The 17,473-nt window shown below is 54.7% G+C and overlaps 1 protein-coding gene across 1 annotated transcript in view; it reads left to right on the top strand.

Annotated features, from left to right (window-relative positions):
* The first annotated feature begins 2,455 nt into the window (after positions 1-2,455).
* TTYH3 (tweety family member 3) overlaps positions 2,456-17,473 on the top strand; it is an 88,196-nt gene continuing 73,178 nt past the window's right edge. Inside the window, exon 1 of the mRNA XM_075319763.1 lies at positions 2,456-2,539. Coding sequence (XP_075175878.1) covers positions 2,456-2,539 — 84 coding nt within the window. The remainder of the gene's footprint in view (positions 2,540-17,473) is intronic.

The raw sequence follows: 17,473 nt of genomic DNA, 5'->3' as shown, positions 1-17,473 counted from the left end.
CTCCTCCACATAACCACCATCATCATCATCCATCATAACCATCATCATCCTCCTCCACATCATCATCATCATCCATCATAACCATCATCCTCCTCCACATAACCACCACCATCATACCCACATAACATCATCATCCATCATCCTCCTCCACATAACCACCACCACCATCATCATCATACCCACATAACATCATCATCATCCATCATAACCATCATCCTCCTCCACATAACCACCACCATCATCATCATACCCACATAACATCATCATCATCCATCATAACCATCATCCTCCTCCACATAACCACCACCACCACAATCATCATCATACCCACATAACATCATCATCCTCCTCCACATAACCACCATCATCCACATCACCACCACCACCATCATCATCATCCACATAACAACCATCACAATCATCCACATAACAACCACCACCATCATCATCATAACCCCATCATCATCATCCTCCTCCACATAACCATCATCCAGATAACCACCACCATCATCATACCCACATAACATCATACTCCACAAATCCATAACCACCATCATCATCCACGTAACCATCATAACCACCACCATCTTCCACATACCCATCATCATCCACATAACCACTATCATCATCATAACCACCATCATTATAACCACCATCATTATAACCATCATCATCATCCACATAACAACCACCACCATCATCATAACCATCATCATCCTCCTCCACATAACCATCACCACCATAATCATCCTCCTCCACAACATCCTCACTGACCCTGTGCACATACATCAGTACTACGTGACCTGGGCTGTTATATGCAGATGTCATACATCCATCATGCATGCACTATACATTAATATGACATAGGGAGGATTTGACTCACCCATCATACATGCACGCCCACCACACACGGACAGCACCGCGTGCCCACAACACGCATGCCGCCACACACTGTCACTTGTACACCACCACACACACACTCCTTATACCGTATACCTTTCACACCTTGACCATAATGTGCCGCACACCGATCATACATGGATTACATGTTAATCATACATCCATCCATCACACATGCTGTAGCTGTGATTGCGGCTGCACGGTGCTGCGCTGTATACGGACATTACGTCATATCGTCGGCTCCGCGCTGTCATTCTCGGAGAAGGTGACGTCTGGTTGGATGGAATTGGCCTGTATGTACCCGCTGCCTCCCCAGCAGGGGGCGCTCCTCCTGTCGGGGGCACCTTGTACAATGAATCATTCCCTCGGCCACCATCCAATGTGCTCAGCATGGCGGCTCATGGTAATATCATATGTGCCAGTCTCAGACCACCGGACCTGATCCCTTGCCCAGCGGCAGCCGGACCCCCGCAGTACTTAATCCACCCCTTGTGCAGTGTGTGATGTATCCCATCTATATTATGGGTACACTGCACATTTCTAGCGGCTCCTAAAGGAAGTGGTGGCTGAGGGGTTAATCTCCGTCCTGTCAGAACATCTGTTTTCCTGGTTAGTTTTCTTGGAAATCAAGGAGAGAATTCGGTGGCCGCAGGAAGGGGGCTGGGGGGGACAAGGCTGAGGGCAGTGGGACGGGGCTGGGGGCAGAGGGATGAGGCTTGAAGGGTGGTGTGCTGGGGGCAGGGGGACGAGGCTGGTGGGGGCAGGGGGACGAGGCTGGTGGGGGCAGAAGGACGAGGCTGGTGGGGGCAGGGGGACGAGGCTTGAAGGGTGGTGTGCTGGGGGTAGGGGGACGAGGCTGGGGATGAGGCTGGAGGGGGTGGGGGGATGAGGCTGGGGACAGAGGGGATGAGGCTGGGTACAGGGGATGAGGCTGGTGACAGGGGACGAGGCTGGGGATGAGGCTGGAGGGGGTGGGGGGATGAGGCTGGGGACAGAGGGGATGAGGCTGGGTACATGGGATGAGGCTGGTGACAGGGGACGAGGCTTGAGGGGATGAGGCTTGAGGGCGCGGGGGGACGAGGCTGGGGACAGAGGGGACGAGGCTGGAGGGGGAGAGGAGGCTGGAGGGGGAGAGGAGGCTGGAGGGGGAGAGGAGGCTGGAGGGGGAGAGGAGGCTGGAGGGGGAGAGGAGGCTGGGGACAGAGGAGAGGGGGAGAGGAGGCTGGAGGGGGAGAGGAGGCTGGGGACAGAGGGGACGAGGCTGGCGAGGTCAGGGGGACGAGGCTGGCGGGGTCAGGGGGACGAGGCTTGAAGGGTGGTAGGCTGGCAGGGTCAGGGGGACGAGGCTGGGGACAGAGTGGATGAGGCTGGAGGGGGCAGGGGGGACGAGGCTGGCGGGGGGACGAGGCTGGAGGGGGCAAGGGGATAGGCTGGTGGCAGGGGGATGTAATTGGACAAGGCTGGGGCAGGGGGACAAGCTGGTGACGGGATGAGGCCAGGGGAGGAGCCTGGGGGTAGGGGGAGACGTAATTGGAGGAGGCTGGGGACGGGAAACATGGCTGGAGGTATGGGGTATGAGGCGGTGGGCTGTGATCCAAGGCTTCTTCTGGAGGAGCAATCTTGCCCCTCGTCCGGGCAGGTGCGGGGTGATCGGGGAGGGTTGGGTCTGGTTTGGCTGATTGATCCTTACATGACCTCCCATAATACAGGCCAAAGGAGCCAATCTCTTCCTTGACGTGATGTATTGGACGTCACATTTGGCCGCCTGGTGCTGATTGAGGGCAGATGTGGGCAGGCGGCGGGGCCGGGTTGTCGGGCGGCGGGGCCGGGTTGTCGGGCGGCGGGGCCGGGTTGTCGGGCGGCGGGGCCGGGTTGTCAGGATGACTTCATGACATTTCTTTCAGAACAGTGTAATGCCTCATTTCCCCTGAGGAGGCGCTGCAAGGAAAGTGAGCACTGCTACTCTAGGAGCCCGGGGGTGGTGGTCTGCCCATGGTGGTCCCCCCTTGCGGTGCGGCTGTGGCTGATCTTCCCTGTTGGTGGCTCGGTCGCCGGCCGTGTGTCTGGCGCTGCCAGGGTTAAGCTTTGTGTGGGCAGTTGGGTTTTGTTTGCAAACCAGAAAATGATCATGTAGACATAATGTGGTGGCTGCAGAACGCCGAGCGGCAACTTACAAGCTGTGTAACGGGAGCGCTGCTGTGCTGGGCGTATTGTAAGCAGGTCTGTACTGCGCTGCGGAGTATGCTGCCACCATATAAGCAATAAGGAAATAATCAGATAAGATTTGTTGCTTGGGATACATACAATACCTGACAATCATTACAGGCCGTGCCCCCTAGACACCAGTGTAATGATCGCACAGGGGGGCGCGCATCCGGGCATCTGCTAACCCCTGGCAATCAGGACTTCGGTTCTTGTGACATTATTGCTGGACGGCGGCTCCTCTGGGCGGGGGTGGGGGGGTGAGGCTATGGCGGCGGCTCCTCTGGGCGGGGGCTGCGGCGGCTCCTCTGGGCGGGGGCTGCGGCGGCTCCTCTGGGCGGGGGCTGCGGCGGCTCCTCTGGGCGGGGGGGTGAGGCTGCGACGGCGGCCCCTCTGGGCGGGGGGTGAGGCTGAGTTGGCGGCCCCTCTGGGCAGGGGCTGAGGCTGCGGCGGTGGCTCCTCTGGGCGGGGGCTGAGGCTGCGGTGGCGGCTCCTCTGGGCGAGGGCTGCGGCGGCTCCTCTGGGCGGGGGGTGAGGCTGCAGCGGCGGCTCCTCTGAGCGGGGGCTGAGGCTGTGGCGGTGGCTCCTCTGGGCGGGGGCTGAGGCTGCGGTGGCGGCTCCTCTGGGCGAGGGCTGCGGCGGCTCCTCTGGGCGGGGGGTGAGGCTGCAGCGGCGGCTCCTCTGGGCGGGGGGTGAGGCTGCGGGGGCGGCTCCTCTGGGCGGGGGCTGAGGCTGTGGCGGCGGCTCCTCTGGGCGGGGGCTGAGGCTGCGGCGGCGGCTCCTCTGGGCGGGGGGTGAGGCGGCGGCGGCTCCTCTGGGCGAGGGCTGCGGTGGCGGCTCCTCTGGGCGAGGGCTGCGGCGGCGGCTCCTCTGGGCGGGGGCTGAGGCTGCGGCGGCGGCTCCTCTGGGCGGGGGGTGAGGCTGCGACGGCGGCCCCTCTGGGCGGGGGGTGAGGCTGAGTTGGCGGCCCCTCTGGGCAGGGGCTGAGGCTGCGGCGGTGGCTCCTCTGGGCGGGGGCTGAGGCTGCGGTGGCGGCTCCTCTGGGCGAGGGCTGCGGCGGCTCCTCTGGGCGGGGGGTGAGGCTGCAGCGGCGGCTCCTCTGGGCGGGGGGTGAGGCTGCGGGGGCGGCTCCTCTGAGCGGGGGGTGAGGCTGCGGGGGCGGCTCCTCTGGGCGGGGGCTGAGGCTGCGGCGGCGGCTCCTCTGGGCGGGGGCTGAGGCTGCGGCGGCGGCTCCTCTGGGCGGGGGGTGAGGCTGCGGTGGCGGCTCCTCTGGGCGAGGGCTGCGGTGGCGGCTCCTCTGGGCGAGGGCTGCGGTGGCGGCTCCTCTGGGCGAGGGCTGCGGTGGCGGCTCCTCTGGGCGAGGGTTGCGGTGGCGGCTCCTCTGGGCGAGGGCTGCGGTGGCGGCTCCTCTGGGCGGGGGGTGAGGCTGCGGTGGCGGCTCCTCTGGGCGGGGGCTGAGGCTGCTGCGGCGGCTCCTCTGAGCGGGGGGTGAGGCTGCGGGGGCGGCTCCTCTGAGCGGGGGGTGAGGCTGCGGGGGCCGGGCGATCTCTTATCTAGGTGTCGCCTGTATTCTAATCAGTGTTCTCTTGAGATGCTCTGATGTCACCAGCTGCAGATGCCAGTCCGCTGTGTGGTAGCGTTTGTGCTATTTTCTGTGGCGCCAGACCGTGCACCTCGCACACAATGTGCCGCCCAGATGTGCTTTTCTTGGTTACCTTGGGAACTGCCTCTGTCTCTTCGGGGAGCCGCTTTCTCTGCATTCGGTTTTCTCTCTTTGTGAGGTTGAGATTTGCTCTTTTGCAGCGGTGACGTCACCCGTCCTCCGTCCTTTCTGTGGATCTCGCCGGTCTGTGCGTACAGCAGCAGCAGCTCCCTGTATAGCGGTTACCATCCCCAGCGACTCGTCCTCCCAATCCTTAATGTGTTACAGCTCGGCCCTTCACATAAACCTTGCAGGGTCCAGTCGCCCATAACCTTGCGGCCATCACACGATCGGGGAAGAGTCACAGACATTCCCACATCAGAAAGATCGATGGCAAGTTCGCCATTCAGGAGCATGAGAAAGTAGGGGAAGCTGTAATGGCGCCATATTGATTGCAGATCTGGCCTTGCACTATAGAGCATGTGAGCGCGGAGTGAAGCCCCCGGGGGCTGTGGAGCCGGTGACTCATGGCTGCGGCCTTCCTCACATTCCTCCCTCTGCTGCAGTATGTCCCCCCACATTGTTTGTCATGTGTCAGTGATATGGGGGGTTTCTGTGGGAAAGTGAATCTGTGAATAGAGCCCGGCCTTCATCTTGTTTTATCCACATTCCAGGGGCGGTCAGGGATTCTTTACATCAGTCAGGTTGAAAATTGCACTGGATGAATACTGCACCTCTGGGTCCGCCGTGTTGGGGGAGGCCGCGCTGGACGTCTGGGTCCGCCGTGTTGGGGGAGGCCGCGCTGGACGTCTGGGTCCGCCGTGTTGGGGGAGGCCGCGCTGGACGTCTGGGTCCGCCGTGTTGGGGGAGGCCGCGCTGGACGTCTGGGTCCGCCGTGTTGGGGGAGGCCGCGCTGGACGTCTGGGTCCGCCGTGTTGGGGGAGGCCGCGCTGGACGTCTGGGTCCGCCGTGTTGGGGGAGGCCGCGCTGGACGTCTGGGTCCGCCGTGTTGGGGGAGGCCGCGCTGGACGTCTGGGTCCGCCGTGTTGGGGGAGGCCGCGCTGGACGTCTGGGTCCGCCGTGTTGGGGGAGGCCGCGCTGGACGTCTGGGTCCGCCGTGTTGGGGGAGGCCGCGCTGGACGTCTGGGTCCGCCGTGTTGGGGGAGGCCGCGCTGGACGTCTGGGTCCGCCGTGTTGGGGGAGGCCGCGCTGGACGTCTGGGTCCGCCGTGTTGGGGGAGGCCGCGCTGGACGTCTGGGTCCGCCGTGTTGGGGGAGGCCGCGCTGGACGTCTGGGTCCGCCGTGTTGGGGGAGGCCGCGCTGGACGTCTGGGTCCGCCGTGGGGAGGGGAGGCCGCGCTGGACGTCTGGGTCCGCCGTGGGGAGGGGAGGCCGCGCTGGACGTCTGGGTCCGCCGTGTCGGGGGAGGCCGCGCTGGACGTCTGGGTCCGCCGTGTCGGGGGAGGCCGCGCTGGACGTCTGGGTCCGCCGTGGGGAGGGGAGGCCGCGCTGGACGTCTGGGTCCGCCGTGGGGAGGGGAGGCCGCGCTGGACGTCTGGGTCCGCCGTGTCGGGGGAGGCCGCGCTGGACGTCTGGGTCCGCCGTGGGGAGGGGAGGCCGCGCTGGACGTCTGGGTCCGCCGTGGGGAGGGGAGGCCGCGCTGGACGTCTGGGTCCGCCGTGGGGAGGGGAGGCCGCGCTGGACGTCTGTGCCCGCCGCGTCGGGGGAGGCCGCGCTGGACGTCTGGGTCCGCCGTGGGGAGGGGAGGCCGCGCTGGACCGCTACTTGTCATGTCCTAACATTTACTCACAGCACTTATGACCTCGTTACCTTCCGCACATCTACCTACTTGCCCCATACACACATTCTACAAAAAACTGACCCGGAGGCCGTGAATCGCGCCCCTCCACCCCCGGCCTCGGGGGGCTTCTGGCTGTTCTGGAATCTGACGCACATGATGGTATTTGGCACATTTGCCCAAAGTAGAATCCAGCAGAGAAAATCTGTTTTTATTTAACATGGCAGAAAAAGTGAATTTCCAGGAGAATCTGGAAACAATATGTCGCGGGGCCGGTGCAGCGTCTTCTGAGGCTCCAGCTCCACGGTCTGTGCCGGAGCCTTCTCCTGTAAAGGCTCACTATCTGGTGTTGCCTATCTGCCCTCCTGTAAAGAGCTCATTTGCATACTTTCCCCCAATATCATCCTATATATAACTTGTTTCCTTTTTCCGCCATAGCTGCTGTGGGAGAAGCTCTATTTCTGCATTTACAGCCGAGCGCTCAAATACCCCTCCCCCCTTTTTCTTGTGAAAATGGAATGTCTTTCACAGAAATCAATATGGCCTGAACGAGTATTAGTAGTCACAGTGATTTAAGGCCGGACCTGTGGAGGATGACGGCAGCCTGACCCCATTCCTCTTTCCAGCACTGCGCTCACCTGTAGTAACTCTTTGTCTGCCTCTCCATGTTGTGCCTGTTCCTCCATTTCATAGTTTTCATGCAAAATAAATTTGGTGCCCATCAAACTAAGTATCTGCCAGTATTTCTCAGCATTGAGGACCCCATTAACCCAACTCCATTTGCTGAAATGTAGCTCAAAACTTGCAGGACCCTCCGTGCTTCACTGTTCCGATAGACCTTACCGGGATCGCACTACCTTCCGTTACACCCGAATATTACACATTTGAACTGGTTTGTCCAAAGCCATTGTTTCTTCACCCATGTTCCTATGTTTGGTGCACAGTTGAGTCGCTTGACCTTTCTTCCATGTGTGACTTTTTGCCTACAATTGTTCCATGAAGATGTCTTCTGGACAGACGTTACCGAAGCAGGACCCTCTATGCTTCATTGTTTCAGTAGACCTTTACCGGGATCAGACTACCTTCCGTTACACCCGAATATTACACATTTGAACTGGTTTGTCCAAAGCCATTGTTTCACCCCAGTTTCTTTGTTTGGTGCACAGTTGAGTCGCTTGACCTTTTCTTCCATTTGTGACTTTTTGGCTACAATTCTTCCATGAACATGTCTTCTGGCCAAACGTCTTTTGAAGCAGCACCCTCTGTGCTTCACTGTTCCTGTAGCCTCCTAAATAAATTTAGAGCCCATCAAACGCACCCTCCCCCCCCCCAATTATCTGCCGGTATTTCTCAGCATTGAGGACCCCATTAACCAAACTCTATTTGCTGAAATTTAGCCCAAAACTTGCAGGACCCTCCGTGCTTCACTGTTCCGGTAGACCTCACCGGGATCACACTACCTTCCGTTACACCCAAATATTACACATTTTTACTGGTTTGTCCAAAGCCATTGTTTCTTCACCCCAGTTCCTATGTTTGGTGCACAGTTGAGGCTCTTGACCTTTCTTCCATGTGTGACTTTCATGAACATGTCTTCTGGCCAGACGTCTCCCGAAGCAGGACCCTCTGTGCTTCACTGTTCCTGTAGACTCCTAAATAAATTTGGAGCCCATCAAACACGGCACCCCCCCCCCCATTCCTCCCCAAGTATCTGCCAGTATTCCTCAGCATTGAGGACCCCATTAACCAAACTCCATTTGCTGAAATGTAGCCCAAAACTTGCAGGACCCTCTGTGCTTCACTGTTCCGGTAGACCTCACCGGGATCGCACTACCTTCCGTTACACCCAAATATTTCACATTTGAACTGGTTTGTCCAAAGCCATTGTTTCTTCACCCCAGTTCCTATGTTTGGTGCATAGTTGAGTCGCTTGGCCTCTCTTCCATATGACTTTTTTTGGCTACAATTCTTCCATGAAGACCTCTTCCGGCCAGACGTCTCCGAACAGAAAATGGATATTCCTGGGTCTCACAGGCTGCGGTTCTGAGATGATGGCACTGCTGGACATCATCTGATGGAAGTAAATGTCTTTCATCTGTTTCCTTGGCACGACAACCACCTACGGCCCTTAGGTCGCCCATTTCTTGGTGCTTCAAAAGAGTTTGAAGAGCGCATCTCAAAATTCTAGTCTTCTTTCATTTCTTTGCCCAGGAGAGACCTTACGGATGCAGTATACCGTATTTTTTTGGACTGTAAGACGTACCCCAAATTTAGAGGAGGAAAAAAAAATTTTTAATGTTAAAATGTGAGTCCGTCTTGTAGTCTTATGGTTTATTTTATCGGCCAAATGTAGGTTACCGGTGGAGGGGTGCAGAGTAATAGGAAGCTTGCGGTGGCACAAATTGGTTGATGCTGGAGGAGGGGGGGGGGTCGTGGCTGCTCTAAGTAGACGCCATTGAAATCCCAGCAATAGACTTAAGAAAAATGGAGGTGGCGCATGCGTTGATTGTGATTTCTGTTCTGGACTTAAGGAATATGGAGGTGGCGCATTCGCAGATCAATCTCTCGGCGATGGACCTAAGGAGAATGGAGGTGGCGCATGCTCAGATTGAGATCCCGGCTTTGGATTTAAAAAGAATGGAGGTGGCGCATGCGCAGATTTAGATCCTGGGTTTGGATTTAAAGAGAATGGAGGTGGCGCATGCGCAGATTTAGATCCCGGCTTCGGCTTTGGATTTAAGGAGAATGGAGGTAGCACATGTGCAGATTGAGATCCTGGCTCTGAGAACTCAAACTGTGCATGCACCGCCGCCATTTTCCTGAAGTCCATCGCATCTGCCGCCGGTAGATGAATGGTGCCTGCCTTGCGCCACCAGTGCACCCCTCTTCCCAGCCCAGGACCTACAGCATCTCCCCACTCGTGCTGCTGCCGGCTTCCTATGACCCTGCTCCACTGCCCCTTGGTAAACTATTATTCAGCTTATAAGACTTGCCCCATTTTCCCAAATTGGGGGGGGGGGGGAGTGCATCTTGTAATCCAAAAAATACAGTAACTACCCTGTGTCTTGTTGCTGTGCTCAGCCTTGCCATAGTCTGTCCTGTGACCTGGAACTGTCTTCTATAACCTCACCTTTTTGTAGCAGAGTTTTTGTTCCTCACCCAGTTTTTAGGCTCCTACACAGCTGTTTCTGTTTCAGTTAATGACTGTGTTTTTACCTAGATATGAAAATAATGATGATCTCCTTCTGGCTGGTAGAATTGGTTCCTCTGGCACCTGACTATAATACTACGTGATCCCTAGGTGCAACTGGACCTAGAAGAATTGAAGGCAAAAGGTGGTCACCCCAAATACTGATGGGATTTGGATCTCTTTTGTTCATTCGCTTTTTGTTAATTAACCTTTTTGTAGTATTTTTTGATCATGCAAATACGAGGGCTGGGAATTACCTGTCTGCGAAACCCAGCATTTGGCCCGCGGCTTTTGTAGGGTATACGGCCAACTGCAAACCAGTTGGACGGCTTTGCTAGCCAGCTTATTTTTTGGGCAGGTGATTGCCTGTGTGTATTATTGCGATACTCTCATAATGCAACGTTTTATAGGATTTCTGATCCTATAAATCTCCGCAGCCCCCAGTGGATGAGAGCCCCCGGAGCTGCCCCCTCGCTGTGACCTCCTACCCCGCACAGTCGCACCTCATCCACCATTATGTCCTCCCGCGGATCCGGACTTAATTATTTAATGACGCAGATAAATCTTTAGGAAACTCGTCCCCGGTATCGGAAGATCGTGCTGTAGACAAGTCCGGAGAGCGGATCGATCCCGGCATTGACTTGTGTTTATGGCTCCTCATTCAGCAGATAAACATTAACTGGCGGAGTAATGAATATGATTGATTAGCAGTCACCTCTTTACAGGATTTCCTATTTAATACCCGAGCTAATAGTACGGCTGGAGACCAAGATGAAAACCCCACCCGGTCACTGAGTATAGCCATGTCTTACAGGGTTGTCCCACATAAAAACATTCATCATCCACAGAACAGGTGATAAATCTGTGATTGCCGGGGTCTGGAATACTTCTACCCTCACCTTCCCTTTTTTGGGATGTGTGGGGGGCAGTGAAAAACCAAGCGTGACGTTTTATGTTTTTCTCTCCTACTGTAGATTAGGCAGTGGGGGGAGGCTCCTGCTGCAGTTAGTTGATTTACAGACACAGCACAGGATGGCGGAGGTGGATATGGCTGATTACTTGGGTTGCACTTTCATATGTCTCGCTTTTAAAGGTTCCCACCCCCCAACATATTAAGCCAAACCTCTATCATAGGAGCTGGCAACAAACCTAGTGATCGCTGAGGTTCTGTAGAGGCATGTCCTAATATAATATGACACACTGCACATAGATACCAGATTTGTCTCCTCTTCAGCTCATCTCCTGCTGTTAAGAGACCTATTGGTGTGATCATGGTCACATGACCGTGACGTCACCAAAGGTCCTTAAGCAGTCTTAATTTTGAGGTCTTTGAGATGGAAAATACTGGGGTCCTTTTGAATTGCCCAGTTTTCTCTCCATTCTCCTTAATGCCAGTCCTGTACACCAGTCTGTCTCCCTCATCAGTTCCTTTTAGATTCTTGCAGTTAAGGGACCTTTGGTGACATCATGATCACATGACCGTGACGTCACCAAAGGTCCTTAAGCAGTCTTAACTTTGAAATCTTTGAGATGGAAATACTGGGGGTCCTTTGAAATTGCCCCAGTTTTCTCTCCATTCTCCCTAATACCAGCCTGTATACCAGCATGGCTCCTGGTCAGTTCCTTTTAGATTCTTGCAGTTAAGGGGACCTTTGGTGATATCATGATCACATGACCATGATGTCCCCAAAGGTCCTTAAGCAGTCTAAACTTTGAGATGGAAGCGCTGAGGACCCTTTAAAATTGCCCAGTTTGCTCTCTCTTCTCCCTAATGACTGTCATATATAGCAGTGTGTCTCCCGTTCTGTTCTTTTAGATTCTTGCAGTTAAGGGACCTTTGATGACATCATGGTCACATGATCGTGATGTTACCAAAGGTCCTTTTAAGCTTAAACCTTTGAGATGGAAACACTAGGGGACCTGTGAAATTGCCTACTTTGCTCCCCCTTCTCCCTAATCCCAGTCCTATATATGAGCCTGTCTTCTGTTCAGTTTCTTTTTTAGATTCTTGCAGTTAAGGGACCTTTGGTGACGACATGGTCACATGACCGTGTTGTCACCAAAGGTCCTTAAGCAGTCTTCACCTCGGAATAGAAACACTGGGGAGCCTGATAAATTGCCCAGTTTAGCTCCTCTAATCCGGCACTGACTGTAACTAGGGCTTACTTTTGGAGTGGGGCTTATATTTCAAGCATATGCCAAAAATCCCGGCTTATTTTTGGGGAAACACAGTAGTAGACTAGAGCATACAGGGTTCACTTCAATGAAGGATGCTGATAGATGTGGGTCACCAAATGCCCCCCCCCCCCCCATGTGTGAGAAATTCCCTGGATGGGCGCTGTACGCTTGGGAGAGAAGGCTTTACTGACAAGGACATTGCTACAAAAATCTGCACAGCCTGCCTCTGTATTGTTTCTTTAGTATTGACAACTGGGCATTCCCTTTCCACTTGTCAATGGAACGTGTCCCTTCACTGTCCAATCACTGCTCAGTGTCAATGCAATGTTTTGACTAGGCAATAACGCTCCCCCATCTGTAGCCATTCCTTGGGTGGGTGGCATATGCTCTGGGGAGAAAGGCTTTACGGACAAGGACATTGCTACCTCTGTATTTTCGTATTGCAAACTGGGCATTACATTCCGCTTGTCGATGGGGCGGTTCCCTTCACTGACCATTCGGTGCTCAGTGTCAATGCAGTTTTTTTAACTTTTTAACTAGGGGGTAATTGTAACACCCAGTTGTCAATTTAGTGATACATTTCCCAGGAGGAATAACACTTTTATTCAAATTGATAGATATCCTGGTGTGAAGTTTCCGTGAACCCTCCAGTATAAGAAGAAAGGGGAAATATCCATCTTACATGTTTGGCGACTCTCCCGGATTACGCTGTAAGCAGCTTTGTGCGCCGTTCATGTTCCGTTTCGGATCTTGAGGGTTTTGGTGGTGTTTGAGTTGTTTGTATAAAGTGTTGGCTCGCCTTCCGAGGACCTGCCGGAAAGCTTTATAGGGTTATTTCTGATTGTGGATTAGAGGGGGGGGGTCCGATGGCTGGGGGGGACCCATCAACATCTACTGCTGTCCTATAGAAAGAACGGAGCAACCATGCGCATGCGCAGCCACCGCTCGACTCCCAACAGAGCAGTGTTCTCGATCGGTGCTGGTTCTCATGGCCGGCTCAACCCCTGGTCATCGGTTATCTTTTGCATTGCTACTTTTGCATAAAGTCGACTTGTTGGTATTTTAACACGCGTTGTAATAAGTGGAGGTTGTCCGCGCCAGAGAGATTCTCCGGCGCGGAGGTCTCTCCGGCGCTGCTCCCGATGTCACTTCAAGAAAATAAGACACTAAGAGCAGTGGCGGGTGACGTCACACTGAGAGTCTCGTGTGTGCCCTTAAGGTGCCACCTCTGATTCCGGAGCTGTGCTCGATTCTTGCCCCGCTCGTCGTCGTCTTCCTGCCGGCCGGTAATGATGATATCCATCGTTCCGCTCAGGTCTTTTCTACCTCGAGTGGTATAAATTTCCTACGGATTGTCATTTTTACGACTTGGTAAATGAAGCTTGCCACATGCATTCTTCCTGTCCCTCCCGGAGTAATTGAATTCATGTTTGACATTTTAGTCTTTCTAGTCATCTTCTTTTTTTTTTTTTTGTATTCGGGCTCTTTCCTAATGGAGGTGACCTTTTTTTACTTTCCAAACCACAGTTCATCGTAACGCGTGGAGTGTTTTTTACCGTCGCACGTGCAAACGGAGCGCCGCTGCTGAGTCTCTCCGCCGCCGAGTCTCTCCGCCGCCGAGTCTCTCCGCCGCCGAGTCTCTCCGCCGCCGAGTCTCTCCGCCGCCGAGTCTCTCCGCCGCCGAGTCTCTCCGCCGCCGAGTCTCTCCGCCGCCGAGTCTCTCCGCCGCTGCTCCCAACTTCACTTCAAGTTCATAACAGACACTTGGCTCAACGTGGGAGACTCAGCAGTGGACCTGGGGAGGGTGAGCAAGGCTCATTTTTTTTCTTGAAATAAGCTACCACTGGTTTTTCTGAAACTGGAAATCCCTTTAAAACTTAGGCCTGAGTGGATATTTATTAATTGCATGACTAGGACCTTCTTTTGCCCAGTTTTATCACCCATACGCTTTCCAATATGACCCATAATAATCCCACTGGATTGTAAGGAATTCCTAATCCTGGTTATACTAAAATATAAAGGTTTGTACAGAAAAGGCAGCTCAGAAGTAAAAATCGCACACGGTTTTGAAGGGAGCTGATCATCGCGTTTCGCCATTCCACCCCTCTTCAGTCTCACTAACTTTTTATACACGTCGTGCGCCATATAAACATTATTGCCCATGCGCAGGCTTGGCCGATCCTAGGCACTTCCTCCTGCCAGCCCGATCCTTAAGCCCTTATTCTCCAGATTATATCATCCACATCTTAGATATTTTTGGTGTCGGTATATTCTAAAACCCGGCGCAGTTCACACTGCGCATATGCGCGGGAAATTGTGCACATGCGCCAAAATCGTACAAGATTTACAGCTGGATGAGAATGATATAGGGGACGTTATCCTCATCAATCATAAGGAAAGGGGAAGGCTTATCGGGCAGAGTGCTTCAAAACCGCATGCATTTTATGCTGTGAAGTCAAGTGTGAACAGAGCCTGAATGATTGGAGCGCTCACATCTGGGGGGGGGGGGTGTTTAGTCTAGGGCCGCATGATAACCTTGGATGTCACGTTAAAGGGGCTATCCAGGGCTAATGTCAATCCGATCCTTATGAGATTTGTGGCCCGCCCAACACCCAGGACCCCTGAGGGTCTCACCGGCTGCACAGTGTCCTGAGCCACAACAGCGCAGCTCCTGTGTAGTGGCCATTCTTGGGTACTGCAGCTCTGCTCCTGTTAAAGGATCGATCATCAATATTACTCCCGGACAATCCCTTTAAAATCTTAAGACAACCACATGGACCATCATCAGATGGGTCATTTCCATCCAAAATTATAGATGAAGAATCCGCAGCGGTTCCGTTGAGTGTGAGCGGCAGCCGAGCGGCAGATGCGGCATTGTTTTTTCCCGCAGAGGCGACATAAGGCAGCGGTCGGTGGTTGGTCTTGGCTGTGCTTTTTAGTTTCCTAATCCGTCCGTTTCCTGTTCACAGCTCAGTGGGAAAGTCAGGGCTTCTCGATTCACAGGCTCAGCTTTCTCGCATTGTCTGGAAGCATTCCTTTTTTATTTTTTCTAATCACATCCTCAGAATTCAAGTCATTTACGCCATTAGCTCGGCTGCTTTGTATCCTTTTTAGAAGGAGCAAAAGAGAAAAACAAAAAATGCCCAGACCCCGTCCTCTGGCAAGTGAGGTAATGGGCTAATTAGGGGATCAGTAATGACAGCGTCTGAGGCCGCAACATAGAGCGGCACTTGTTCTAAAAGCCAAGAATTGTAGATGCAATGTGGCTAGTAGAGGATATTGGCCTGAAATCAGCCTGGTCATGTCCTCCTAGAAAAGCTTTTACCAAGGTTCCTTCACCCAAAACGTGGCTCTCTGGATGGGGCTGCCATCACTTAGCCAGATTTAACCGGGAACAGTGTAATTCTTTCTTTCCCCTGTGGAGGCGCTGCAGCAGGATTCCTCTACAGATCACAAGTGATCAATGGGTGTCTCTGCTAGGCAGTCTGACGATTGTCCTACTTCGGTGATGAGACGTATTACTGACATGCCGGCTGTTGGAGGGGCTCTGTCGTTGCGCCGGCTGTTTGAGGGGGTCGGTCGTCGTGTCGGCTGTTGGAGGGATCGGTCATCGTGCAAAGACGAATTACTGACTTGCCAGCTGTTGGAGGGGGTCGGTCGTCGTGCCGGCTGTTGGAGGGGGGTCGGTCGTCGTGCCGGCTGTTGGAGGGGGGTCCGGTCGTCGTGCCGGCTGTTGGAGGGGGGTCGGTCGTCGTGCCGGCTGTTGGAGGGGGGTCGGGTCGTCGTGCCGGCTGTTGGAGGGGGTCGGTCGTCGTGCCGGCTGTTGGAGGGGGGTCGGTCGTCGTGCCGGCTGTTGGAGGGGGTCGGTCGTCGCGCCGGCTGTTGGAGGGGGGTCGGTCGTCGCGCCGGCTGTTGGAGGGCTCTGTCGTCGCACCGGCTTGATCCCAAGATTCACTTTGAACAACCCCTATAATAGCCAGGAGGACGATGCTTGCCAGCTGTGCCCAAGAAGACCTGGCAAGTGGCTGACTCTGTCGTTAGCTGCCATGACTCGATACGCCTCCCTTCCTCTAAAGACTGGGCCACCACACAAAAGGGGTTATGCCCCATCTTGTAAAGTATGATCGATGAAGGTCCAGCCTCTAGGACCCCCATCGATCATGAGCATTAAGGGGTCCAGTATAGTGCATGAGGGTAAAGTCTCCAGGATGGGCCATATACTGTGTATGGTGCCCTCCCAACCCTCCGGTAGAGGATATCGAGAGGAGAAGGGCTGGGAGATTTTTGTTGGCCAATCATTTTGTACTCCCCCCCCCCCCCCCCCCCCCCCCCCCCCCCCCCTTTGTCTGGCCCCTCTTTTGTGCTTTTGTTAAGGCCCAATATAGTTTGTCGCCCAAATTAAGGAATATTCTGGAAGTTCTCGTCAGAAGCGGAGTGGAACGATGTGGGGGTTTATTTTCTCATTTCCGCTCTCTTGCCGTGTACAGAAATAGGCGCATCCTCCGATCGGCATGGCGCGGCTTCGGCAGGATCATGAATAGCCTCTAATTTTCTGGCGCTGACCGCCGGCTCCAGCGCTCGCGGCGTTCGATGATACTAATGACGATCCGCTCGTAATTCCTGCCATTGTCTGCACTTGGCAGATTTTCATTTTATTTATTAACCTACCAGAAATCCAGGCGTTGTATAGCGGGATGTGACTTTGTATTATATGCGTATTGGAAAATCGTGTTATAGATGGCCAGCATTAAAGGGGCAACCCACCCTCCACAATGGACACTTATCCTTCGCTTGACCCCCCTAGGACTCCATGATCACTACTTTTAGGGGCCCTGGGGTCACTATCCTCGCACATTGCACAGCCGCAGAGGGGGGGGGGCAGTTTGCATGAAGCATCAAATACATCGGACACCAGACATCTCATTGTGGTTGTGTAGAAAAGAGGTGGGCATACCTTGGGACCCCCAATTTGTGGGACAAGTAGGATCTCCAGTGATTGCACATCTCTTGCACACCTATTCTGTGGATAAAAAATTTCAAGTCTGTCTTGGGAAAACACTTGTTAGCACAAAAATGACTGTTCAAGACCAAGCACATTCGCTCAGTGCACCCTTGGTGTGGCCAAACCATTCACTGCACCTTTTGTTTTCTCTGCATCTTACTTTTCTTTGATTGACAGCTCTTCCTTTAAAAGAATGCAATGGCATGGATAAATGGGGAAAACAAGTAGGTGGGAAGGTGCCCTGGGAGCTTTGGCGGTGCCACGGGTGGCCTTGGCGGTTTGGCGGTGCCACGGGTGGCCCTTGGCGGTTTGGCGGTGCCACGGTGGCCTTGGCGGTTTGGCGGTGCCATGGGTGGCCTTGGCGGTGCCAACGGGTGGCCTTTGGCGGTTTGGCGGTGCCACGGGTGGCCTTGGCAGCCGCCACGGGTGGCCTGGGCGGTTTGGCGGTGCCACGGGTGGCCTTGGCGGTTTTGGCGGTGCCACGGGTGGGCCTTGGCGGTGCCACGGGTGGCCTTGGCGGTTTGGCGGCGCCACGGGTGGCCTTTGGCGGGTTTGGCGGCGC

The sequence above is a fragment of the Anomaloglossus baeobatrachus genome, chromosome 7 (assembly GCF_048569485.1).
Source record: "Anomaloglossus baeobatrachus isolate aAnoBae1 chromosome 7, aAnoBae1.hap1, whole genome shotgun sequence".
In the NCBI taxonomy this organism is placed as follows: Eukaryota; Metazoa; Chordata; class Amphibia; order Anura; family Aromobatidae; genus Anomaloglossus; species Anomaloglossus baeobatrachus.
This window is presented reverse-complemented; position numbering and strand designations above follow the sequence as displayed.